General features: G+C 44.3%; 1 protein-coding gene across 1 annotated transcript; it reads right to left on the reverse strand.

The window, feature by feature from the left end:
* Window positions 1–246: 246 nt before the first annotated feature.
* On the reverse strand, window positions 247–25284 carry CETN3 (centrin 3). The gene is made up of 5 exons (XM_065406360.1): window positions 25154–25284; window positions 19204–19339; window positions 17498–17612; window positions 13718–13909; window positions 247–860 (listed from the first exon to the last, which is right to left on the reverse strand). The coding sequence occupies exons 1-5, from the start codon at window positions 25168–25170 to the stop codon at window positions 817–819; spliced, it is 504 nt and encodes a 167-aa protein (XP_065262432.1). The 5' UTR covers window positions 25171–25284; the 3' UTR covers window positions 247–816.
* Between the last annotated feature and the right edge of the window lie 1793 nt (window positions 25285–27077).

A 27077-nucleotide genomic window follows, 5' to 3' on the forward strand; every position in this document is an offset into this window, starting at 1 on the left:
TCCATGCAACTTCCCTCACCCCATCCCTCATGCTTGGGACTCTGTGTATCCCTCATTTCCTCCTCTGCCACATGCTGGGAGCTCTATGTCCCCTTCCCCCTCCATGCCAGTAGCTCCAGGTGGCTCCCCTTTCCCCCATGTCAGGGGCTCTGTGTGGGAGTCCCCCGATTCTGCTATCCCCATGTTACCCTGTTTTTCTGTGTGATGGTAATGTGGGTGATGCAAAACCAGTAGAATTCATCTATGTAACTGAAGAATGCTTGCTCATTTAATAAGTCATGACACACAACGGAGGTACAACTATAAATACCCAACAAAAGAATCCACTATTACTTTTGAAAAATAAAGCATATTTAAGACTAATAATTTAAGTTACAGTACAATTCAGTTTAGGATTAAACACAAAAACAACAAGACTTTCAAATACCAATAATAAAAGAACATTTTATTAAAAATGGAAGTTTGTCAAAACTTTATATATCAAAACTAAGGCCACAGCTACTGCTAACAAAGTAAACTTCAAAAGATTTTTATAATATGATTTAATTTAGAAATCTCATACAAAGCTATTTTACAAATGAATACTCAAACATTTCAAAAACTTAACACTGTTTACTCCAAAAATTAATGTTACAAATTACTGAAGTATCAGTACATAAAACGTATGTTTCTTTTGGTCCTTTGAGGAAAATAATTTTTTTGCATGGGTCCAGCTACAGAAATAAACAGAACCATAAGATGGCAATTGCAATGTTAACAGCCAATAATCATCCCTTTTTTGTTGTTGTTAGTTGTTGAGTTCATTTTCTTGTAACTTTAAACATCTCCAGTCATAATAGCAATGAACTCCTCCTGATTGACTGTGGTAAGAGAGACAGAAGGTAGTTAGACAAACACAGTAGAGGTCTATGATAATGACAGAAAAATATTTTATGTATATGTTGTACATTTTATTTTAAAGCTTCCCTTTTGTATTCTTAGACACTGATCCAATGCAAATTGAAGTTAATAAACACAGGTCTGGATTTTTTGCTTCCAATTTATAACAAGTTAAGATTCTTCATTAAACAAAATGTATTCACAACACTGTTTTCACAATTTTTAAAAACGTAAGTTCAGTATTTAGGCATTACTATAGAAGTCACTGAAGCCTGATGCTCAGTGCACAACAATATTATCTTGCCATAGCAATAGTTCTATTTACCTATTATAAAAAGTAATTAAAAAAGATAAACTATTAAAGAGACTGTAAAAGTCCAATATGGAATACTGTGCACAGTTCTGATCACTCTTATACAGAAACAACAGAGAAGTTATAAGGAAATGTTAAATGTATTCAACATTTCATCACTGGGAAAAAACCTTTCATTGTGGAGGTGTTAGTGTCTCTTCATGGTTATGGCTGAATTTCAGTTTGCCTTTAAAGCAGGGATTCAACTACTTTGTTATGTATAAAAAATACACTATCTTCCCCAAAATTATAGTACTTACAACGAATTTACAAGTAAATTTGTTAATTAGTTTGAGTTAAAATTAAACTGGATCCTTAAGAAATTTAGCTTCTGTTGCAGTGTTTCCTTTGCCCCGAATAATTTTAATAATGGAATAATAACTGTGACAGGCTGCCCCCCTTAGGATGCCACCTGATGTGCTAAGATACCACTGAACCTGCCTGTTATGCCCGTCTGGGCACCCTTTTTACCTGTCTTGCTGAGCCAAGCTATTAAGCCTCCTCCAGCACACACACAGGCAGGGCCACACCCAATTGCAGAACGAAACAGACACTGAGATCAGTTCTGGGAAGGCTCAGCTTAAGGGACTTGCCTCCGCACTGATGTGTCCACCTCCCTTGGAGTGCAGACCAAAGTTATATTATGAAATCTGCCTCCATTTCTTTATCAGCCTATAGCTACCTCAGTTCCAGGGCCCTCTGATGTGCAGCCTTTTGCTCATCAATTTCCATCTGTTTTAATTCTAACTGTATCTCTTATGCATTTTTTGCTTTCTTCTACTTGCAATCTGTAGCGCTCCAACTTTTTGGTAGCTTCACTTTCACTCATTTTGCTGCTTTTCTGCCTCTACTTCCCTTCCCCGAAATAAGCAAACAGAAAATAACAAACCAGTAACCACTTTGTCTGTTCTCTGGTCACCACACTTAAAACTCACTTAAAATCACCACCAGTGTTTCAGGGCAATAAACTGTGCAAACTATCCTGCCTACTATGCCACTATGCCGGGTTGCCCCGCTTAGGACATCACCTGATGTGCTGAGATACCACTGAGCCTGCCTGGGGACCCTTTTTACCTGTCTTGCTGAGCCAAGCTATTAAACCTCCTCCAGCACACACACAGGCAGGGCCACACCCAACTGCAGAACGAAACAGACACTGAGATCAGTTCTGGAAAGGCTCAGCTTAAGGGATTTGTCCCCAGCACTCAGGTGTCCACCTCCCTTGGAGTTCAGACCCAAAGGTATATTATGAAATCTGCCTCCTCCCTCAATGTGGAGGAAGGTATGCACAGCCTCTCCCCCCCCCCCCCCCCCCATTGTGAATTGTCCAAACGGGGTTATATTATAGACAAGAAATAATTGTATTAACTACAAAAAGTGAATTTTAAGTGAATATAAGAGAGACAGAACAAAGCAGATTACTGAGCACATAAAACAAAATACGCAAGCTAAGCTCAATATACTTAAGAAGCAGGTTACAAAATATAATTTCTTACCCTAAATGTTATTTTAGACAGGCTGCAAAGTTTCTGTGATTTAGAGTTCCAGTTATATTTCTTTTCAGACTGGACTCCTGTCTCAGTCTGGACTCCCACCCCCGGCTCCCGCCCCCACTTTGGGGTCCGGACCCACAGTTTGAGAACCCCTTTGTTACATAAAGGTTCAGACCTAGAGCCGAAGTAATTCTTGAAGAGCCATTCTGACATCAGAGGTAACTCCACCAATCACTATACTTCCTCTAAAGCTAATCTGCACACAAGTTATTGAAGGCTGATATTACATATATTCAAATCTAATAAATATTGCATGGAAGCATTCTCTCTGGGTTGCTTGCTTAGTGTTTATGCAAAACTTGTTCTATTTGGAAGTTTTAAAAACCAAGAAAATTCCAAGACCAAAAAGAAAAAAACAATTGAAGTTAAGAGTTCATGTCATTACCTTAAGAGTGAAAGTTAGAGGGATGTTGTACTTAATATCCCCAACTAAGCATTGCAAACGCCAGAGTTAAATTTACATGTAAATGAAAGCCAAACATGTTAAGCAGTGGGTATGCATAGTTAAAGCACCCAAAAGATCTTAATTTTAACCTGTCATGACAAGATAAAGGAAAAAAATAACAATATAATCTGGGACCAAAACACTGAAATGTCTGACTCATAACCATATGCTACAGGACACAGTTAAGGTTGAATGGATGACCTAACTGCATTTCCACAGATCAGCGTGTTTGGATTTCTTTTAAACCCTGTTATTCCCTCCTACCCTTAACTTACTGATATTTACTCTCAACATTAAATCCATTTTTAATGTAGTTTTGTCTTAGGTCATCATTTACTATTACATTCTAACAGAGACTGGTCAAAATTATAACTAGGATTAAGGTTAAAAGAAAGTTTATATGTTGATAAAGTGGTCAAGAACTAAAGGATAATCCCACCAATTAGAAACTAGGAATAAATAGGCAACACAGACCAAAACATTTAATATTAAAGATAACACACATATGGAATACATTACTGGAGTAGATGTATACAATATATAGGGTATAAAAGAGTACAAGATAAAGTTTGTTGGTTTCTAGAAGAGGTGGAGGCTGAAGGACATAGCGAAAAGCAGAAAGACAGGTTTAAGAAACCAAAAGAGAGGATGCATGCCAGTCCACTTGGTCTCTATTATAACAGCAGCATATAGTCAGTTACAGTTCAATACTTGGTGTATATCATGTAAAATCAGCTACTGTGTCATGCACGAAAGCACAAAAGCTTATTTTCCAAGCTATGTAGTAATGTATTAAATTTAAAGCAGTAAAACATGGATACCCATGTTTTTAAAATATGGATATGCTTCAGGTTTACTAGTAGACATATGATAAACAAATATCAATGTGCATCATGTCTCACAGTATTTTGTCCTACTGAAATTACAAACTGACTTTAGGAAACGTATAAGTAACATTTTAAATATTGGGGGGGTGGGAGAGGGAGAGAAGGGAGATGCTGCCACAAATTAAAGTAAGTAAACTGCAGGAAAAAATTACTCAGAAACTGTATTAATGCCTTTTTCACTTCTCTAGGTAAGCATGGGGATGTGGAGAAGAGAGACATATTGTACCAGCATACATGTTATTGCTTTACATAGGGGTGAGCAAACTTTTTGGCCCATATGCAACATCGGGGAATAGAAATTGTATGGTGGGCCATGAATGCTCACAAAATTGGGGTGAGGGTGTGGGAGGGAGTGCGGGCTCTGGGGTGAGGGTGGGGGTGGGGCTGAGGAGTTTGAGTAGGAGGATGCTATGGGCTGGGAGTGGTTCAGAGGGTGGGATGGGGATAAGGGCTGGGGCAGGGGTGCAGGTTCTGGCTGGGGGTACGGGTTCTGGGGTGGGGCTGGGGATGAGAGGTTTGGGTCCAGGAGGGTGCTCCGGGCTGGGATCAAGGGGTTTGGAGAGCGGGAGGGGGATCAGGGCTGGGGCAGGGGGTTGGGGCATGGGGAGAGGCTCAGGGGGTGCAGGCTCCAAGTGCTGCTTACCTCAAGTGGCTCCCGGAAGCAATGGCATGTCCCTTCTCCGGCTCCTATGCAGAGGCGCGGCCAGGTGGCTCTGCACGCTGCCCCATCTGCAGGCACTGTCCCTGCAGCTCCCATTGGAGTGCATAGGAGCCGGAGCGGGGCCGTGCCGCGGCTTCCGGGAGCCACATGGTGCGGCCCCCGACCCAGCGCCCTGGCCAGAGCGGGGTCAAGCCACGTTGTGCAGCTCACGGGCCAGCTTAAAACGGCTCGCAGGCCAGATCCGGCCTGCACCCTGTAGTTTGCCCACCCCTGCATTACATAGTTAGTTTTGAGATCCACTGAGAGTCCACAGTGGCTTTTTACCAAGCCACATGGAATGTAAATTCAGGGATCAGAATTTGACTTTCATCAATCAATTTTGTTCTCAGAAAAAGACATTGGGTGTAGCCCTTCACACTTAGCAAGTTACCAAAGTGGCCTGCAAATTCTGCCCACATTCCTAAAATATAACAGAATAATTTGCATGTACTTCAAATGTCTAGCAGAAACATTAAGAATTAGAAGATGAAAAGTGGTAATGTCAGAGACAGTAGTATTACTCATTTGTTTTCTGTCAGACCATATTGGTTCCAATCAGGATTGGACCCCACTGCACTAAACACTGTATAAACACATAGGGACAGCATCAGTAACTATGTTCACAAAGCTTTATTCACCATCTGTCATAGAAATTTAATTGCATCTTCACTATTGTGAAGGAGAAAGTCTACTTGTGTGCCTTTAATTGTGCCCATCATTTGGAACCAGACTAAAGGGGCTACAGGCAAGTATGCACTACAAAATTAAGTCAACTTAAGTTACAACAACATACAGCCACCACTGTAATTAAATCGCATTTGCGTGTCCACGCTATGCTCCGTGTGTCAGTGATGCACGTCCTCACTACTAGCGCCTGCATCGATGCAGATGTGCACCATAGCTAGCTATCCCACTGTGCAACTTGCTACCACCTAACACAGGGTGTTTTGGGAAGGGTTTGCAATGTCTCATGGGGGTAAATGAGTTGCACCGGGGTGATGGGAAACATGGTTTCAATGTCTCATGATGCCATTTTCTCCATCCCATAATTTTGTCTGCATCCCATAATGTTCCATGCCTCTTTTCAAAAGTCCCACAAACCCGCACGTCCACTCTCTGTGTGAAAAGCATGGATCCTGCACAGCTCTGCACGATTGTGATGAGCGTTGCGAGCACAGGGCACCTGATCCTGCAGTATTTGCAGAGCCATCAGAGGAGCCGCAGGGACCGTGACCCGATTCTTTGGAGGCTAGCTTGCTGTGGGACATAAAAAGAAACAATTCAAGGTTGTTGTTGGTATTCACAGAGCAGCTGCAGATGGTTGGATGCCAGTTCTGGGCCCGAGATACAAGCACTGATGGGTGAGATCACAATGTTATGTAGGTATAGGATGATGCACAAGGCCACATTCCTGGATTTGTGTGCAGAGCTCGCCTCAGCTCTCCAGCACAGTGACACCAAAATAAGATAAGAGCTGCACTGACAGTGGAGAAGTGAGTGGCGATCTCTGCATGGAAACTTGCAATGGCAGATTGCTACTGATCAGTCGGGAATCAATTTGGAGTTGGGAAATCCACCGTGGGGGTTGCTGTGATGCAAGCGTGTAGGGCCATTAACTGTGTCCTGCTATGAAGGACTGTGACTCTGAGCAATGTGCAGGACAGAGTGGATGGTTTTGCAGCAATGGGGTTCCAGAACTGCAGCCCCTATTTTGGCACCAGACCACATTGCCACAGAGTACATCAACATAAAGGGCTACTTTTCCATGGTACTGCAAGCGGTGGTAGATCACCGGGGACGTTGTACTGACATCAGTGTGGGATGGTCAGGGAAGGCGCATGACACTTGCATCTTTAAGAACACAGGCCTGTTCAGAAAGCTGCAAGCAGAGACTTTCTTTCCAGACCAGAGGATTACCATGCTGATCCTTAGAATCCCAGTCTACCCCTTTCTCCCGTGGCCCATGAAGCCGTAAACCGACCACCTCGACACCAGCAAGGAGCACTTCAACTACAGGATCAGCAGGTGCAGAATGACAGCTGAATGTGCCTTTGGCCATTTGAAAGGCTGTTGGCACAGTCTACTCATGAGATTAGACCTCAGTGAAAAAAATATCCCAATGGTTATAGCTGCCTGCTGTGTGCTTCATAATATCTGTGAAGCAAAGAAGGAAAAGTTTCCACTGGGGTGAAGGTGGAACAGCTGTCAGCTATAAGAAGAGCTCAACAGGGAGCTATATCGTTCAGGGAAGCTTTGAAAGACCATTTCAATAGTGAGACACAGTAATGCGTGTTGCTGTAGCGTGATCTGGCATTGTTTTTTGCACCCCAATATGAACCTTGTAATGAGTGCTGTGTGTATAGTAATATCCTTGTCCACTCCGTCCGCTAGGGCGATCCTTCAAGACCTGTGCTGAGTATCTGAAGCACCAGAGGTTTGCAGGATCTCTTGGAACATGTCATCCTATGTCCTCTTCCTTCTCCTTATCTGGTTGAGTTGCTCCGCTGGTGTGGATGGAGAGACCCTCAAGGCCACATTTCCAGCAGCAATGTGCAGAGGTTCTATTGTAAGTATATTCACAAAATAAATGGAAACTTGATATAATGAACTCACTACCTTCGATCCACACAAGTTGCAAGCACTACATTCTCACTCCTCCTGGGGATTCACAGAGCACGTCAGGAGTCCCAGCCACGGTGAGTACAGACCGGGGAGGGGATGCGTGTGGAGTTCAGACAATAAGGGGGAGGTAGCTCACAGACATGCAGATAGGACAGTTGAACTGAATACTGGCACCATTTTCCACAGGCGGTGGTGATTTCAGATGAGATATCTCACTCTGGAGAGGCTGAAAGGGAACAGTTCTTGCACACTTCCAGCTGCAGACTTGGGCTATATGTTGTTACCCTGTGCGTTGCAACAGTGCCTGCTGAAGTAACTACTGAGTGGCATGGGAGAATGTCCTACCACAGCAGAAGAAATAAGGCAGCCCTCCCCAGAAACCTGCAGCAGAGGATTGCAGACTACTTTCAAGAAAGTTTCCTCAAGATCTCTATGGAAGATTCACGGGACATCCTGGTGCACATTAACAAACTGTTCTGCAGGGCTCCCTCTGCCTAACTGTACAGGGGAATGAGAAGCAGATAGTTAAATATCCAATAGAGGTAGAGTTGCTATCTCTTCTAGCATGATTAAAAAAGAGTAAATGAACAGATATGTCACTACAATATTAAAGCAAACTGCAAACTTATCAGTGATTACTTCCCCTGCATCAGGCTCACCCATGCTGGACTGCAGGGACTCGCTCAACTGCTCTGGAGTCAAAAAACATCCTGGCTTGCTGAACCACTGGATCCCTCGTTCGTTTGTCTCCCATATTCCTCCTCCTCACTGTTCACTCCAGGGACCTGTAACTCCAGCTCCTCCAAAGTATCCACGGGGCTCTTGGGGATGGTTGTGGGGTCTGAGGATGGCAGCTCTTTGTAAAAGCGGCATGTCTGCAGCTCTGCACTAAAGTGACTGTTAGACTCCTTTGCCTTCTGGTACGCCTGCTGCTGCTCCTTGTCTTTCACACTGCACTCCTGTGGGCCCCTCTTGTAGCCCTACTCCCCACAATCCCCGAGCAATCTGCTCGTAGATATCGATGTTTCTACAGCTGGATCGGAGATGTGCCTGCACAGCCTCTTCTCCTCACAGATCCAGGAGATCCGTCACTCCTGTGTATTCCAGGCAGGATCATGTCTGCAGCATGGAGCCTGCATGGTCAGCTAGGCAGTCGCTAAGTGAGCTCTCCACACCAAGCAAACATGGAATTTCAAAAATTCACAGGACTTTAGAGAGGAGAGGTGTACACCTGTATACCTGGCCACTGGGCATCAGAGTTCAAAATGGTGACCAGAACAGTCACCATAGGGCATTGTGGGACATCTCCTGGAGGCCACTATGTCAACGTAAATAACACGATGTCTACACTGACACTGCGTCGACCCAACTACGTTGACCTAAGCGTTATGACTCTCACAGTGGTGGAGTTAAGTCGGCGTAGCAGGTGAGTTACATTGGCAGGAGGAACATTTTAGTGTAGGCGCTTACTGAGTTAGGTCAACGTAAGCTGCCTTGCACTGACCCAATTCTGTAGAGTAGATCAGGCCTTCATCTTCATTGAAACAGATTCAAACAGAAAAGGGGCTTATTTAGCTGATTTCTGCTTAGCTTTCTCTCTAATTTTTCCGTACACACAGATATAGAACACTCCCACTCGCACACCGGTCCCTATAACTTAATCAAGCTATTCCTCTTACAGGAAGCAAGAAAGATCCATTTTTATTTTTAATTTTAAAATATTGTAGTAGGTGCTCCGATATTATGGCAATCCAAGTCATATAAATAGAGCGGAGAGATATAGGCTTTAGGCTACCATTGCGTCATAACGCTTGTTATGTAAGCCACCTGAAATTAGTTGCACAGAACTAGAACATAAAAATGCAAATCCATTGATATGTCTCAAAGGAGACAAGATGTCAGAGTACCTAGAACAGGTGTTTGCTTGGGTAAGACAATATTCCTTAATACTGCAAAAACCCTGTTTTTCTATTACTTGCTTTTGGATTTTCCCCATCTTTACTAAAAATTAGGTTCTATCTAGTAGTAATTGTGACATTGCGTTGAATACTGATAAGACTAGAGATTTGTTTTGAACATAATCATGGAAAATATAAGCCATTTAATACTATATTTAGAGAATTAGTTTATTTTAATTTACTAACTAAATCTCTTTGAACGTGTCAAAAGCACTTCGCACTGAGTCACCATAGCAAATGTTAAGTTTGTTTTTTAAACATTTTGTGTTATCCAACCCTAAAAGTGTCTATAAAGAAATTAAGACACATTTTCCCCTACATGTTTACAAAACTCCAAAAGAACTCATGTGATTGAATTAAACCTTTTCCAAAACAATCATCAGGCTGAGATTGCCAATCAAGGCGGCCTGGTCTCCCTTCACAGCCCAGCAATATTTATCCTGCATTTGACCAAAAGGTCACTGCAGCATAATGTAAAGATCTCCCACATGGGAAGTACACTGCCTCTTCAGGAGCTCTCAACATCTGAGAGCTCAGGTCAAAATACCAATTGAGTCTCAAATTGTGCTACTAGTGTACTGCTGTTCCAATGCATTTTTATTATTTTGGAGAGCGAAAAATACCATACCCAGAATATATCTACAAAATCCCTCAGACAACAAGAACTAGCTCATACAGGTACAGCATTATATTTCTAGTGCCATATGCTTACCCATCAAGCTACAAAGCTGCCAATAAGCCACTGAAATGTGTGAAAAGTTACTGAAAAACATAACCTGTGTTTTGCTGCATGTCACCATGTAATGGATAGATTACAATTTTAATAGGCCAGTTTTCCAGTACGTCACTCTTGCCTCCCAGCAGAGTCCCAGCTTGGAACCCTTTGTCCTAGACAGGTCGTACATCACAGTCATGATTTTTAGTAACAGAACCATAGATCAGGGGTAGGGAAATTAAGCATCCAGCCCGCTGCTTAATTTAATCTGGCCCGTGGCAAGTCTCTGCGCCATGGGCTGGAAGCCCGAGCCTTGGTGCCCCCACCCAGGCCTGGAGCCTCGAGCGCCGGCTCACCCTGGTGTGGGGGAGCTAGGGTTGCCAGGCCGTTAGAAGTCTGGTCGGCTTTGCGCAGCTTCCCGGAAGTGGCCGGCATGTCTGACCCCTAGGTGCAGGGGTGATCAGGAAAGCTCCATGTGCTGCCCCTGCCCCCAACTCTGCAGCTCCCATTGGCCGGGAACCTTGGCCAATGGGAGCTGGGGGGGGGGAAGTGCACCGTGCCCACCTGGCCACGTCTCCGCCAACGGGACCAGAAATGGCAGCTGCTTCTGAGAGCAGTGCGAAGCCAGGGAACCTGCCTTAGCCCTGCTACGCCGCCGACTGGGAGCTGCCTGAGGTAAGGACCTCCAGGCCGGAGCCCGCACCCCAAACTCCCTGCCCCAGGTTGGAACCCTCTCCCGCACCCAAACTCCCTCCCAGACCCTGCACCCTGAACCTCCTGCCGCAGGTCAGAACTCCCTCCCAGAGCCCACACTCCCTCCTGCAACCCAGCCCTCTGCCCCAGCCCGGAGCCCTCTCCTGTACCCCAAACCCCTCATCCCCGGCCCCACCCCACAGCCCACACACCCTCTGGCACCCGCACCCTGAACCCCTCATTTCTGGCCCCACCCTGAAGCCTGCACCCCCAGGTGGAGCCCTCACTCCCCCCCCCCGCCCCAGCCCAGTGAAAGTGAGTGAGGGTGGGGGCGAGCAAGCAACTGAGGGAGGGAGGGGGACTGGAGTGAGTGGAGGGCGGGGCGTCAGAGAAGGGACCGGACCTCGGGGAAGGGGCAGGGGACAGGGTAAGGGTGTTCGGTTTTGTGCATTAGAAAGCTGGCAACCCTAGGGGAAGCCCCAAGCCTCCGCGCCACCCCATGGGGCTGGAGCTGCAAGCACTGGCTTACCCCGCTGCAGGGGGAAGCCCTGAGCCTCCGCACTCCCCCCTTCATACCCCGTGGGGCTCTGTGTGGCCCACGATTGATTTTTTTCTGTGAATCAATGGCCCCTGATAGAAAAAAGGTTCCCCACCCCTGCAGTAGATCATCAGATAGCTAGGATTAGGCTTCTTTTCAAGCTTACCAAATTCTACCTCATTGCCTGATATCAAAGTGTATCCATGCAGCTCGGCCACTACGGTGTAGGGCAGCGGTACTCAAACTCTGGGCTGAGACCCCAAAGTGGGTTGCGACCCCATTTTAATGGGGTCGTCAGGGCTGGCTTAGATTTGCTGGGGTCCCGGGCCCAAGCCCAAGGGCTTCAGCCCTGAGCAACGTGGCTAAAGTTACAGACCCCTTTCCTGGGGCTGAAGCGGATGCAGAGGCAAATGTATGGAGAATTTTCTCCTTTACTTCTCTGCTGGAGCTTATGCTCAGCACATTGCTATTAAAAGTGTTTGTGCAGTAGAAGCCACTGAGAGGCTACAGGAGACTGAATGCTGCTTCAAGCACTATTAAGTTGTGATTTAGTGTAGCTGGAAGTCATGGATTTTATATGCTGTTCCACTCATGGTCCCAAAATACCATAGAAACCTAATCTCATGAAGCTCCAGCAGAGAAGCTGTTAGAGAGGAGAGAATGATGCTCTGGAGCTGTACTTCAACTGCCATTTCTGCTCTCCAAGGACAGAACCAGTAGATTTGGGTAGCCTCTGCTAATGGAAGGGAAAGGGGACAAACTAGCACTGGTTGTCAGTGGACATTTGTTCTAGCACAAAACAATACCATTTTCACATAAGGGTGTTAACACACAAGAGGTGTTATTTCTATAGTTATAGTATATTTTAAAAATGATAATAATAGTCAGTTTTAGATATTTTTTCAGCAGGGAGAGTTGTAGTAAAGAAGAAAAGATTTTGTTACACAGCCCAGATGTTTGGAGCTAAACAGAACAACGATTCACTGATTTATTTTTTTTAGAATGAATCTTTAAGTGTAAGAAACAGCATCAGTTTGCTTTAGAGAACTGGAAGAAACACAAAACCTTACAGATAAACAATGTCCTAGATAAATATTATGCTGTCAATCTCCCACATACATTCCTGTACTTGAATATCTAATGAGAAGAATGAATGGTTCAGTGGATAATAGGAAATGGAGACTTTCACTGCTAGGTCATCATTTTGAATACAGAAATGTCAGCAGTGACCCAAAGTAGTTACAACTCAGTAGTCTTTGCAGAATAAATTGGTGGTCTCTATTCAATTCCTACTTACAAGGTGTCCACATAACAAAAGTTACCATCACAACTGGCACCCTTGTTGGCAACTTCAGCAAAGAGGCCAAGGACTTAATATGCTTGCAGACTGAACTACTCTCTCAACCTTAGAAATCCTCTTTTCAAAAGAGCACTGAGGTCAACTGTGAAGATGCTGGGGCAGGGAGAGGTTGAGGGAAGGGAGGAAGGAGGCGCTTGCACCTACAGCTGTGTGTGCTGTACCTATTCTGAGGATAATTTGAGGATTTCAGCCTACAACACTATTAATGTAGCAATTTTTGAGTACCAAATTCACTTAAACTTGAAGGAACTCACAGGACTTTTTTTTTATTATTACAGTCACCCCATTTAAAGATGAAGATATTCCCAAAGGAAAGTATCTGATTAGAGTACCAAGCATTCTAACTGATGAAGAAAACTAACTACCATCATCACTTGTTCCCTACCAGTAGTAGCCATGTGATGTGTTCACGTATGGCCTGTTTAGGCCTGAGATACTTAACTAACAGTCCTTCACTAACTCCTTAGTGGCAGTTGCTAATAGATATAACAATTACTCCTATGGATGGCCTTTTCAGGGACATCCTTTGTGGTTTTCCTTTGGGATTTATCAATTTCACCATATTCAATAATTCAGTTAGGTATTTCTTGATTTGTGTGGAAATGACTGAAGTGTAGTTCAATTCTAGAAGTGGCATAATGAAGTTCCATGTTTGACTCAATTACTTCCAGCTTCAACTGCACCTTAACTAGACCTCTAGTATATCCCAGTTGTACTGGAGTTACCGGTGATCATGTTCAAACAAGAAAGAACCCAACTTAACTTTCAGGTCCCAAGATGTGTTCGCAGAGTTAGAAATGATTAAATAAATAATACTAATCAATCTCTTATTTTGTCAACTGAGCAAATTTGTTCTGAAAGTCATTAAAAGACAAACAAAGAATTTAACACTGACCATTTTACAGTCACTTCTCAGACCAGAACCACATTTTAAGTCAAGATTGGGACAAAAATAACAAGGCAAATTAAAATAACAAGGCAAGACGAGTTTTGTTTTGTTCAGTTCAACACTTACTTTCTCCATCTCCATCTTTATCAAATTCTTCAATCATAGCCCGTAGTTCTTCATCAGACATATTTTCACCCAGTTCTCTAGCAACACGGCGCAGGTTTCTCAAGCTTATTTTACCTGAGTCATCATCATCAAATAATTTGAATGCTTTGAGTATTTCTTCTTGTGGATCTCTGTCCAATATCCAGTCTGTCACTAATGTAGGGAAAATAAGATACCATTTATTTCAAAAATGGCAATTTCACAGTGTCCCAGCTCTACTTTCTAAGTGAAGTTAGTCCTTTTTTCCTAAGCTTCTGGTTTCTAAAACTATTTCACCTGTTCAGATTTCTCTTAGCTTTCCATCAGGCATTTTTAATTGACTATTAAAGGCTTAAACATTGGTATTTCTAGTTAGTTATAACAGTTTTGGGGCTGTTGAACAATTCCTAAGTTAAGATCTGTTGAATACCCCAGACTCATCTTTATTTCACATCTTCCATTCAGTTTTAGTGTCAACACTAAATTTTAGGATTGGGCCAGAAAGGAAGGCTGTCTTCAAACACTGTCTCCTGTGAAGACAAAATGTCTGATTAGGATGTTAAATGTTTGCTGTATTAAAATCAAAGGCACCAGTTGGGGCACTGCATGGTTAGTGCAGCATTATTCCAAAGCAAAAAAAGGATCGGTCTGGAAGAGGAAACTTAAGCCAAGACTCTTCAGCACTGTGCACTTCAGATTTGACAGCAACTGACATGGTACATTCTTAGAAAGGATGCTTAAGGGAACCACTCTGAATCTGCCTTTCTTTCTACTTTTTCTAGCAAAAGTGGCTTAATCATTGTCACTTCCCAATACCTACATTTTCAGGACATATTTTATAGACTAGAGCAGGGGTTCTCAAACTTCATTGCACCATGACCCCCTTCTGACAACAAAAATTACTACATGACCCCGGGGGGAGGAGTGGAACTGATGCTGGAGCCCGCTCAAGCCCCACTGTCCCACATGGGGGGGCCAAATCCAGAGCCCCACTGCTCCAGGAGGCAGGGCCTGTAACCTGAGCCCCGCCGCCAAGGGCTGAAGCCCTTGGGCTTTGGCCCTGGACAGCGGGACTTGGGCTTCACCCCTGGGCCCCAGCAAGTCTAAGTCAGCCCTGGTGACCCCATGAAAATGGGGTTGGGACCCACTTTGGGGTCCTGACCCACAGTTTGAGAACCTCTGGACTAGAGGAAGCCCCTGACCTAGAAGTATCAACAGTTCAAGAAAAATTCAGCAATTAAGAAGGTGCTCAGACACCAACACGAGGAGCATGGTATAAATACCTAGCTTAGATAGACAAGAATGATCCACAGTGATTTTCTTATTTATATGCTTATAAATATTCAGGAAGTGAAGAAGAGTTGCAAACTCAGGAAGACAATATAAATAGAAATATAAAAGTTGAGGGTGGAGAGTCACTGGACATATACTTTTTAATAGCACTTTACACTTTCACTCCTGCATTTTTCTAGTTCAGTTCAATATGCTTATGCCTCATTTCTTTATTTACTTGTTTATCTTATCTCCTTCTATTTTCCCTGTATCTCTCTCTCTTTGTGGCATGTCCATTTACCCTGGAGGTTGAAAAGCAGTTTAACCTCATTTGTGCTTTTGATATGTAGACCTTTCCCATAGCACCAGTCAAATTGGTGCTCTGGGGGAAAAGCTCTACTATGCAGGATGTATAGATGTGATTGTGTTGCTTCTAAATTTTGTGGAATCCTCTTGATACTGAGAGAGAAGCAGTTGGGCACTAAAAAACATGGGTATCTAAAAAAAGAGAGCTATGATACAAACTGCAACAAGAATAAAATAGTGAGAGTAATTAACCATTTAACAAGTTACCAAAGGTTAGGGTAGATTCTCCATCACTGGAAATTTTTAAATCAAGATTGGATGTTTTTCTAAAAGATATGCTCTTGTTCAAACAGGAATAAAGTCAGGGAAGTCCTATGGTCTGTGTTATACATGAGGTCAGACTAGATGATCACAATGGTCCCTTATGGCTTTGTAATCTATGAAAAAAGCCCCGACTTCCCAGGGCATTGAGGAGGCTTTTACTATATAAGGCAAGACACTAATCCAGAAAGGCTTAATCAATCTTGATTATTCTTTTTATCACATCCATTTGTCAGTCCTATAGCAGAGAAAAGCAAGACAACATAATCTGTCGTGTCAAAATATTTTGCTAGTAATTGCTTCACCCATTTCTGGAACCAACAGAGAAAATATCTTCACACTCTTTGTACCTGCTAAGTCTTGTATTACAGGACTTGCTATTTATGACTTTCAACAAGCCATTATAAATACTTCACCCCTGCTGGGGTTTACAGAACCATTTAGAACTTGCTATTGTTTGTAGAGGGAATGAACTGTCTGGTTTAGTGAACTTGACAGGAAAAAATTAGATCTAAGCTCAGAAATGTATTGTGGCTCTGCTGCAAAATTTGAGTGTATTGATTTAGCTTTAAAATAATCATGTATGTATAGAGGCATTACATTATTTGAATCATCTTAGTTGTCCTTTGACCATGACAAATTTAGATTTACTTATCCAAAGAGCACTCCAAATAACTAATTGAAACATATTATCCTAAAAGACTGAAGATACAAAATATATGTAAATTTCAAAGAGGTTTTGGTTTTATAAACCAAAACAAATATATAATAGTTTGTTCATTTTGTTTTTTGTGGTTCATTCCTATGTTTAAACTAGTAAACAACTTGTGATATAGTGGTGAAGATGATTAAGGTGTATTTCTTCCCTTCTAATTTACATCAAAGAAAACAAAATGTGGCTCAACTAATTTTACTGTGCTGTAAATTCCTGTATCTCACATTCCTCCACTCAGTCCAGTTCATTCAGCTAGATGAAGTATCACTTCAAAAGATTTTTTTCTCTTACTTAATTGGTCTCTCAGAGTTGGTAAGACAACTCCCACCTGTTCATGCTCTCTGTATGTGTGTGTATATATATCTCCTCAATATATGGTTCACTCTATATGCATCCGAAGAAGTGGGTTGTAGCCCACGAAAGCTTATGCTCTAATAAATTTGTTAGTCTCTAAGGTGCCACAAGTACTCCTGTTATTCATACCAGTTAAGGAGAAAGAGCCAAGTGATTTTCACCAGAGCTGAAATTGACTCAAAGTTTAGAGATGAGTTCAGACAAGAGTATCACCTTCCTATGCTCTAAGTGGTTCTGTCCAGCTGAGCTGCCTCATGGCCACTCAAAGCAGGAATAGGGACAGAAGAATAGAAATTGGTTGAACATAAGGGATAAGAGGGGGAAAAACAGGAAAGCACATACATAAGAAAAGAGAAATTCCATCTCACCAGAAGCAGCACCTGTCAGTCAGACAAAGAGTACTTCCTCCAGAAAAATCACTTCTTATATGTAGATGCAGTACAAAGAGTAGGGAGGTGTGAATCAATTTAGCTAAGTTAAGAAAAATGCAAAAAGCCCCAAAACCATAGCGGGGAGGGGAGAGAGAGAGAGAGCACGTGTGCGCTAGCAATAAAGTGTTTCTTTAACATTTCCTTTTAGTAGATGGGGGACCTAGGGTCAAAGTCTATTAAACTGAATATCTTCCAATAAGACCTCTTCCCACCCATCTTGAATCAACTGCAATGACAGTATTGAACACCAGAGTTACAAACTGACCGATCAATCACACATCTCATTTGGAACCAGAAGTATGCAATCAGGCAGCAGCAGAGGTAAACAAAACTTTCAATGTGTACTTAAAATCATATACGTACCAACTTCATTAAAATCTTCAAAGGTGATTTTGCCTGTTGCATCTCTATCATAATCTTTAAGTATTTTTAGCACATCAGCTTTTTTTACATCAAAACCCAAGGCTCTCATTGCCACCTTTTGGAATAAAACAGAAGTACAACAATATAACACCTTCAAAATATAAATCAGACTTCTCTTTTTATGTAAGTTAGTACTTATTATCCAAGATAAAATGTTGGTAATTGGAGAAAGGAACACTTTAATACATACAATCAAAAATAAACCATCTTTGGTTACAAAGAGTTCTCAAAAGTAGTACTTATAAAAAGGCCACAAAGTGAAGTCAAGACATGTAAAATGTCATGCTTTCCAAGATTTTATAAAATGTGCCAAATACCTCTAGTGAGCAAGCATTCACTCTAAATCACACTTGTCAAATCCATTCCCACTATATACACATGCAAATTCCACTGCAGATAAGGGTTATACAGGAAAGGGAGTTACTCTGTCTTATATGCCTCTGTTCTCCAACTGTCTCATCTTGAGAACCACAGTGTAGGAGCCACATACCTAATCATACAGCTATTGAACCTTTTATACAATAATGACAGATGGGGATGCAAGTATTTCCCTTGAGTCCTAACTATACTGGCCAAAGGTATAAAACATCCACACACACATCCCACCAACAGTCTGCAGTTCTCCACCACCTTCAGAAGACCTAAAGTAGCTGAGTTTTGAAACAAATGGTTGGAGGGAGTTAGCATGGCTCTACAGAGGTAAGACATTCAAAGAACAGGAGTCGCAAAGTAAATAACCCTCTTTTCTTCTTTCTAGCATTGCATTCACAAAGCCACTGTACAAGGGCTAGCTAGCTATCTCCTCCCAGAAAAGCCCTACTAGTTACATAATAAGAGAAGCACTGCCCTCCAGAAAACATGATGCAGTATCAAGAGAATACTGATTCATACAGATGTGTACCAAGCTCCATATATCAGCCCTATCTCCAGCAAGGGGGACTGGCTGGCAGAGGCTGCAACTCCAAGCCTCTCCTGGTTGTAGTGATGACCATCAGGATGGAGGCCTGCAGCAAGCCGGGGAACAGAGAAAGATTCCAAAGACCCTTACGTAAGTTTGGAACACCAAATTTGAGTCCCATGGGTCAACAGGTTCCCTGTTAAGAGGTACCAGTTAGTAAATCCTGGTCCCTAGCCCATAGTTTAATAAATTTAATTTGCATCTTTCATGTAAACAAGTTCCTCAAAATCAATGGATTTCCACAACACAGCCAAAGCTTTCAATTTATTGTGTGATTATGGAAATCAGGCTGCTTTTCTATAGCCTCTCCCACTTCCTGTTCTACTCAAGCTGGAGAACCCAGATCTGCAACTGTACTGCTACAGTCCCTGCTGAGGGGGAAACCTCAACTCTTCCACCCTTAGTGCTTCATTTGTCAGTGAGATGGTTGGAGCTCAGACCCCTGGTACCCAGAATGCAGATGTTACTACACCACTCATATGGGTGTTTTTTGTGCGTGAATATTTGGGACTCTGACTCAAAATTCTGCTGCTTTTGAAATATAACCACTCCTTCACCAATGCAGGAGCTCTTTGATGCTGAGCACTCCTGAAAATAAGGCCAATTTATTTACCTGTCTAAATATGGGCTGAGCTCTTTTAGAAATATAGCCAATCAAAAGTTAAGTGAAAAACAAAACAAAAGTTACCTTTAATTCATGATAATCTATTGCTTTATCTTTGTCTGTGTCAAACAACTCAAAAGCATCTTTAATTTCTTGCTTCTGTTCTTCAGTCAGTTCTCTTCTTTTTTTCCTTTTGGTTTTGTCTACCGCAAGATCATTCCTACAAGTTAAAAAAAATAAGCTCACTGTAAATAATAGTAGGATTTAACATTTTCGAAGCACTTTACAAATGTAAACAATACAACAACATACCTGGGAGGTAGGTAGATATTCTACCGATTTTGCACAAGAAGAAAAATGAGGAAGAGAGGCTCAGGTGACTTGCCCAAACCCAAAGAGGCACAGCAAGGATTATTTATTTATACAGACTTGTAATATTGTATCTAGGACATACCTCTAGGCCAGGAGTGGGTAAACTTTTTGGTCTGAGGGCCACATCAGGGTTCTGAAACTGTATGGAGGGCCAGGTAGGGAAGGCTGTGCCTCCCTAAACAGCCTGGCCCCTGCCCCCTATCCACCCCATCCCACTTACTGCCCCATGACTGCCCCCTCAGAACCCCTGACTCATCCAACCCATCCTGCTCCTTGTCCCCTGACTGCTCCCTCCCGGGACCCCTCACCCCTAACCCCCCCCCCCCCCCGTGACCCTCCCTCCTATCCAACCCCCCCTGCTTCCTGTCCCGACTGCTCCGACCCCTATCCACACCTCTTCCCCCTGACAGCCCCCCCGGGACTCCCACGCCTATCCAATTGCCCCCTGCTCCCTGTCCCCTGACTGCCCCCCGGGACCCACTACCCCTTATCCAACCCCCCCCCCCCCCCCCGCTCCCTGCCCCCTTACCATGCCACTCAGAGCACCAGGACTGGCAGCCCTGCCGCCTGGCCGGAGCCAGCCTCGCCGCCGCACAGTCTAAAGCACTGGAGCAGGCCGGCGGCTCTTGCAGCTGCGCTGCCTGGCAGGAACTCGCAGCCCCACCACCCAGAGCGCTAGTGGCATGGCGAGCTGAGGCTATGGGGGAGGGGGGACACCAGGGGAGGGGCCGGGGCTAGCTTCTCCGGCTGGGAACTCAAGGGCTGGGCAGGAGGGTCCCGTGGGCCAGATGTGGCCCATGAGCCATAGTTTGTGCACCTCTGCTCTAGGCGCTCTAACAGTAATTAATACATACAGTCTCAAAATCCACACATCTAATGATTTGCTCATACACTCCATATAACTTTTCCCACCAACACAATAATAATCATAATTACTCCATATCTGACCACCCTAAATCCCTCATTTCAAATCCTCCCCAAATGCCCAAGAAAAATACACCAGGAAGGTTTTACTAAGTGTCTGGAATACTGATAAAACTGGCAAACCAAGTGGGACAGTGAACTCCAGATCGGAATACCCCTCGTGGAAAAGGCCCTGTTGGTAGCCCCTTTCATTTAAACCAGGGGTGCCTCACATGATCATAAATGTGTTTTCGCACAGCCAGAGAGGCAGTTTCTCAGGTAACAAGATCTCAAACCATTTCTTTTATTCATTTATATTTATAAAAGATACCTACTCTACACTCTGGGTTACAATTTCATTAGTAAACAAACTGCTATAAAACTTCACTTTTACAATGCTCCAAACAGCAAATAATGCTCCAAAGAAATGCATAAATTTAGCAATTTACAGGTTAAAACTTAAAATCCTAAACTCTGCTGGAATGGCAACAAGCAGATAGTGAAAATGGAGCATGTTTCATAAGCGCAACTGGAAAACTATATGCAGATCAAACCCATTCTGCATTAGCTTCAGCTTTTTAATGGTCTCAAGATGTAGCACTACGTAGAGTGTATTACAGTAGCATAGTCTTGTAGTGACAAAGGCAGCCAAAGCAGAAAAAAACCCATGAGCCACAGTTACTACCTAAATATCTGGGAGAAGGCCAGGAACTAAGATGCCTGAACTACAAATACATTATCAATGGCAGCCCATTTGCTCAAATAAGGGTGCAGACCCCTCCCCCCCCCCCGTTCCCCCCAAAAGCTCTTTTTAGCTCTTCTGGTTGTAACCCCCAACTTTCCACTATATGATGAAAATCACAGGAAAGAGGAAACATAAATAAAAGGATTCCTGAAACAACACACAGATGAATTGAAGTGGAGAGATGGAGTGTCAATTGAAATGATTTAACCCTGAGGAAAGCTTATTTGCTAAATGTGGTTAAAAATGAAGTGATTGGAACGTTTTGGAGGCTGCAAACAGCATATACCCTCTGGCCACTACAGCTACCGTTAATGGCCAAAAACCTTCAAGCCTTGCTTACACTAGAAAATTGTTCCTAAATATTTTCCACTGTTGCTACCTTCTGTTCCATTCCCTAAGAGGTAGCAATGATGGGAGCACAAGTTTAGACAGCTTAGCAGACTGCTATCAGCGCTTTGCCTATGACTTCTCCCAAAATCACTACCACATACGGAGCTGAGATGATGGTGCTAGTAGCAATGGTGGGAAATTTTAGGAAATATACCCTACTGTAAACAAGGCCTTGCACTAGCAAGTTGAGGGTGAGAATGCTAGTGGTATATATAAATTCAAATTTCTAATAGAGTACTTTTTAGATAAATAGCATGTACAAAAGATTTATTTTTAAAAAATCCTTTAAAACACACACATTAAGGCTTTTTCTGCTCCCCTGCACATTTTTAAAGAAAATATTTGCAAATATTGTGCAAGTACATCTCTCTTTCTCTTGGCATGTGAAAAAAAGATGAAGTTCTTGAAAAATATGGATACAGTACATTGTATGGCATGCATGTAGGGAGTGAGAGCTGTGAGGATGTTGTGAACATGACAGTGGCTGATGGCTGAAGTGTCAACAGAGTGGAACTGGAAGCATGTGCACACAAGATATGCATAAAGGGTCAGCTGGTGCATATGCAAGGAGTGGTTGTTGTATGCTGGGAATATGTGTGCTAGAGTACATAAGAACAGCCCTACTGGGTCAGACCAAAGGACCATCTAGCCCAGTATCCTGTCTTCCAACAGTGGCCAGTGCCAGGTGCCCCAGAGGGAATGAACAGAACAGGTGATCCATCAAGTGATCCATCCCCTGTCACTCATTCCCAGTAGTAAGGCTGTTTGGATGTTAAAGGATTATGGGAGTGTGTAGATCCCTAGTGATTACTGTATAGTGCATTCACAAGCATATTTGTTAAAGGGAAGAGGTGTTGATTCAGGGTAAGGGGTGCACGTGTTGTTTGCATATAGAGGATTGTTTGCTAAGGGGGACTGAGTACAGTTTGGAGATATTGAGGGATGACCCCAGGGAAATTTGCTTGGAGGGTATCTGTTTAGAATGGGAATGTCAGGTTGTGCACAGGGATTTTTGCTTTGGCAGTCTTGAAGCTACAAGCTATTGTTATTCTCTGTGTATACACACATTCATTGGCATGTTTACTGGGGTGTTATTGGAGACATGGATATGTGGTGAGGGTGTTTATTTAGAAGGTGTTTGTTCAGGATAAAGGTGTTAGCTTGCAGTAAGAGTGCTGGATTGTAGATGAGGGTATTCACTCAGGTTGTTGCTGCATGCGAGGTGTTTCTTTGCAGAGGGAGTTCGCTGTGTGGACTGGCTGGTGTTGGGATGTGGACTGGCTGCTGTTGGCGTGTGCATGCATTGGTGGCTGCTCAATGAGGGCTATTGACATGATGCTAGAGCAGTGGTTCTCAAACTTTTGTACTGGTGCCCCTTTCACATAGCAAGCCTCTGAGTGTGACCCCCCCCTTATAAATTAAAAACACTTTTTAATATATTTAACACCATTATAAATGCTGGATGCAAAGCAGGGTTTGGGTGGAGTCTGACAGCTTGAGACCCCCCATGTAATAACCTCACGACCTCCTAATGGGTCCTGACCCCCAGTATGAAAACCCTTGTGCTAGAGGACTGTTACTGAATGAGTAGGTGGGACAGTTGCCTGTGATGGGTGTTTACTGAGTATTTGTTTACTGCATACTCTTACAGAAATTGCTTCTCTTCATCCCCCGGAAAAAGGGCAGAAAAGTCTGATGGATGACAGAGTACCCTATCAGAAATTGCTTGCCCTCACCTTTCCTTGCCCCATTTACTTTGTCAGTAACACCAGCTTAGACAACTCTTTGCTTCTCACACAAACATCTCCATACTTTCTTCCATGGTGACCTTATACCGGGAACTCTCACCGAAACCCTAGACCTCTTCTATTATAATTATGTATTACATGTATTGCAGTAGCATCTAGGAGCCCATTATGCACCAAAATCCCATTGGGCTTGGCATCATACGACAGCACAAAAAGTTGCTATCTCAAAGCATTTACACTTGGGATTCTGTCATCAGCAACCAGCCCATGGTGTAGCTGTACCAGTGCAAACAAAGTATATACAAGAAAAACTAAGGCTTGCACTAGCTGGTGAAGAGTTTATATAGGGGACCACTCCAGCCATTGAAATTTTGTGCATCCCAGCCTCTAAGCTTCTGTACTTTATGAAAGGGCAAAAACAGCCCTCAGTTAGCTATAGAATGGGGACTTGGAAAAGTAGTTTAGATCCACCCTTCATAGATTCTAATCAAAGACCAAAAGGGACCACTGTGATCATCTAGTCCGACATCTTGTATTATCACAAGCCATAAAACTTTCACAAAATAATTCCTGGAGTATCCATTTTAGGGATCCAAACTTGATTTAAAGTTTGTCAGTGATGGAATATCAACCATGAACCTTGGGAAATTGTTCCAACTTCACCCACTTCTTCAGGTGTAGGAATGAAGGTCACATTTGTTAAAATCTTAAATAAATTTGATATTAATTTAATAAATTAAGCTCTTTGGAGACAGTACTGGGTCTACCCAAGTGTTTAACACTTAGCAAAATGGAAGTTTGATCCTGAAAAGGGCCTTAGTACAATACTGAAATGCAAATAATAAATTACTAGAGCCACCTTCCCCTCCCATTCTGCAGGTGCACTGAGTACATACTCAGTATATCTGAAAATTGAAAACCAGGTGCATTAATGTATTGATTTATACAGACAAAAAGCAGGATTTGGCCAAATATATGCTTTACAAAGCTCTAATCACATGTATACCATTATTTACTGTATTGATAGTATGTGAAATGCGACAGGAAAGATGTCTGAACACTAGATTCTGAAATCTTATTTATTTTTGATGCCCTAGCTGCTCTCACAAGCAAAACAAACTTATTGAAAGTCATTGCAAAGTTATGATTATTTAAAACTAAATGTCTGTTTTAACAATGACGTTTCTGAAGCAAAACTGAACCAAAAAAGCTGAACTTTATGGGTCTTGTACATACATATGGCAACAGCCCTTACTAAATAATAGTCTGTACAGATTAACCAAAGTGTTAAGGCCCCATCTGTCCAAGGAATCCGCACTGATCCTGTGGAAGGATCACCCTGAGCGGCTAAATACTTTAGCTAATCTTAATGACTATTGCTCGGTGTGGGCTGCCGTCACAGGTGGACCGGGGGTCGGACACAGTCAGCGTACAGGAGGGCTGTAGGTCACCGAGGGGCTGCTGCGATGCTCTGTGCCAGACGCTCCCCACGGCCTCACGCCTCCGCTCGGCATCCAGCAGGACACGGGGCCTTGGAACTGGCAGGAGTCCTGCAAAGCGCTAAACCCGTGTCTCGTCGGAGGGGAAGGGCCCGGACACAAGGGTAGGTTGTGGCAGGCAGCTACTGGCGGCAAAGCAAAGAGCTGGGATACATGGGCCCCAAGGTGCCTCCAAAGCCCCAGCGCTGGGCGGGGACCCCGAGTCGCCCCAGCCACTGAACAACGCCGGCCCTTCCTCCCCGCCCCCACCCTCTCTGCCCCGGGCCCGCCTACTGGGGTAGTAGCCCTTGAGGGGAGCGGCCTCAGCAAGCGCGCTCGGTCCCGGCGGGGTCACAGCCTAGGCTCAGACCCCGGCGCCTCGCTCCATCCATACCGACCTCAAGGCCAAACTCATGGTCGCGTCCCCACCCCCGGCCAGACCGGGCTGAGCCGCACTGGGCTTCCCCTGCCGTCACCGGCACCAGCAACGGCGCCACCACCGCTCCAGCTTCCCCTTGGAAACGCGATACAATCTAGGCACAAAAAGCAAAGCTGCCCGCTACCGCTAATCTAAGTGGCTGAGCAACAGCTTCCTCCCACCCACCTCCCTGAAATACTCTCTTATTGGTTGAAATGCTTGTCAACCAAAGGGGAGTCCCCTCCTTCTACATAGTTTGGTTGACGTGTGCGGCTGCCGATTTTACCCAGAATGCCTCACGGCTCAGGCTTTGCATTGGGGAAGCGGCGGTTAAATTTCAAAAGCGGTGGGAATGTGGGTGAGAATGCCGGATGTAGCTTTGCGGCTCCTCCCTCCCGCTGGCGTCGGGCCGCCCCTGCCTGGGGTTTGCAACGGGCCAGCCTGTGACGCTCAGGAGGCTGCCGGGAGAGGCGGAGGCTTTTCAGTCAGGAGGAGGAGCGCTGAGGTGGGCGGGTCCCAGTGGAGCTGGACGGCGCTCAGGACCCTGCCTGGATAGAGCCCGTCTAGGCCCCGTTTGAACTCTGCGCTTCCCCGCCCCTATTGCTCCGTCAGGGCTCGCACCCTCCCCGAGACATCGGCCCGGGGGCCGCAGGCTGAGATGGACGCAGGGCTGTGCTTTCATCTCCCGGCGCTGGGAGCTTGGCCTCACTGCCCCAGCCACCGGAATCCGCTGCCGCTACTCGGCTCTCACTGTCCTTTACTGGCTGGGGCTCGTGGAAGACAACTGCTAGTAAAAGTCCCAGGTTAAAACCCTGCTGAAGATCGATGTGGGAAAATATAGTAGGTGAGCATGTAATTAATAATTGTACCTAACAAGCATTATGATACTAGGGGTTAGGAATTAAGGTTGCACAGCTAACGTTAGTTGTGCTATTTGCCAACTTTTGAGCACTTTGCCATTTATTTTTTGTACCAAGTATATATTTAAAATCCCTAAACGTTTTTTTTTATTCACCCATGGAGATTCATGCCCCAGGTGGGCCCTCCTCTTTCTAAGGCCTGGTCTACACTAGGAGTTTATATCGAATTTAGCGCCGTTACATCGAATTAACCCTGCACCCGTCCACACCACGAAGCTATTTAGTTCGACATAGAGCTCTCTTAAATTCGACTTCTGTACTCCTCGAAAACGAGAGGAGTAGCGCTAAATTCGAAATGGCCATGTCGAATTAGGCTTGGTGTGGATGGAAATCGACGGTAATAGCTCCGGGAGCTATCCCACAGTGCACCACTCTGTTGACGCTCTGGACAGCACTTCGAGCTCGGATGCTCTGACCAGCCACACAGGAAAAGCCCCGGGAAAATTTGAATTCCTTTTCCTGTCTGGGCAGTTTGAATCTCATTTTCTGTTTGGACATCGTGGCGAGCTCAGCAGCACTGGCAACGATGCAGAGCTCTCCAGCAGAGATGGCCGTGCAATCTAATAGAAAGAGGGCCCCAGCATGGACTGATCGGGAAGTCTTGGATCTCATCGCTGTGTGGGGCGATGAGTCCGTGCTTTCAGAGCTGCGCTCCAAAAGAAGGAATGCAAAGATCTACGAGAAGATCTCTAAAGCCATGGCAGAGAGAGGATACAGCCGGGATGCAACGCAGTGCCGCGTGAAAATCAAGGAGCTGAGACAAGGCTACCAAAGAGGCAAACCGACGCTCCGGATCCCAGCCCCACACATCACGTTTCTACGAGGCACTGCATTCCATCCTAGGTGCGGCCGCCACCACTACCCCACCAGTGACCGTGGACTCAGAGGATGGGATATTGTCCACGGCCGGTTCCTCGTCGGAAATGTTAGCGGACGGGGAAGATGAGGAAGGAGATGAGGAGGACGAGGCAGTCGACAGCGCTT

This window comes from Emys orbicularis, chromosome 6 (assembly GCF_028017835.1).
Source record: "Emys orbicularis isolate rEmyOrb1 chromosome 6, rEmyOrb1.hap1, whole genome shotgun sequence".
Lineage (NCBI taxonomy): Eukaryota > Metazoa > Chordata > Testudines > Emydidae > Emys > Emys orbicularis.

Excerpts from the sequence above, each read along its gene's own strand:
- CETN3 (XM_065406360.1), bottom strand. Across the intron at positions 17,613-19,203 it reads TAGATTATCATGAATTAAAG|GTGGCAATGAGAGCCTTGGG; the intron begins GTAACTTTTGTT and ends TTATTCCAAAAG. Across the intron at positions 861-13,717 it reads TAAAGATGGAGATGGAGAAA|TCAATCAGGAGGAGTTCATT; the intron begins GTAAGTGTTGAA and ends CTCTTACCACAG.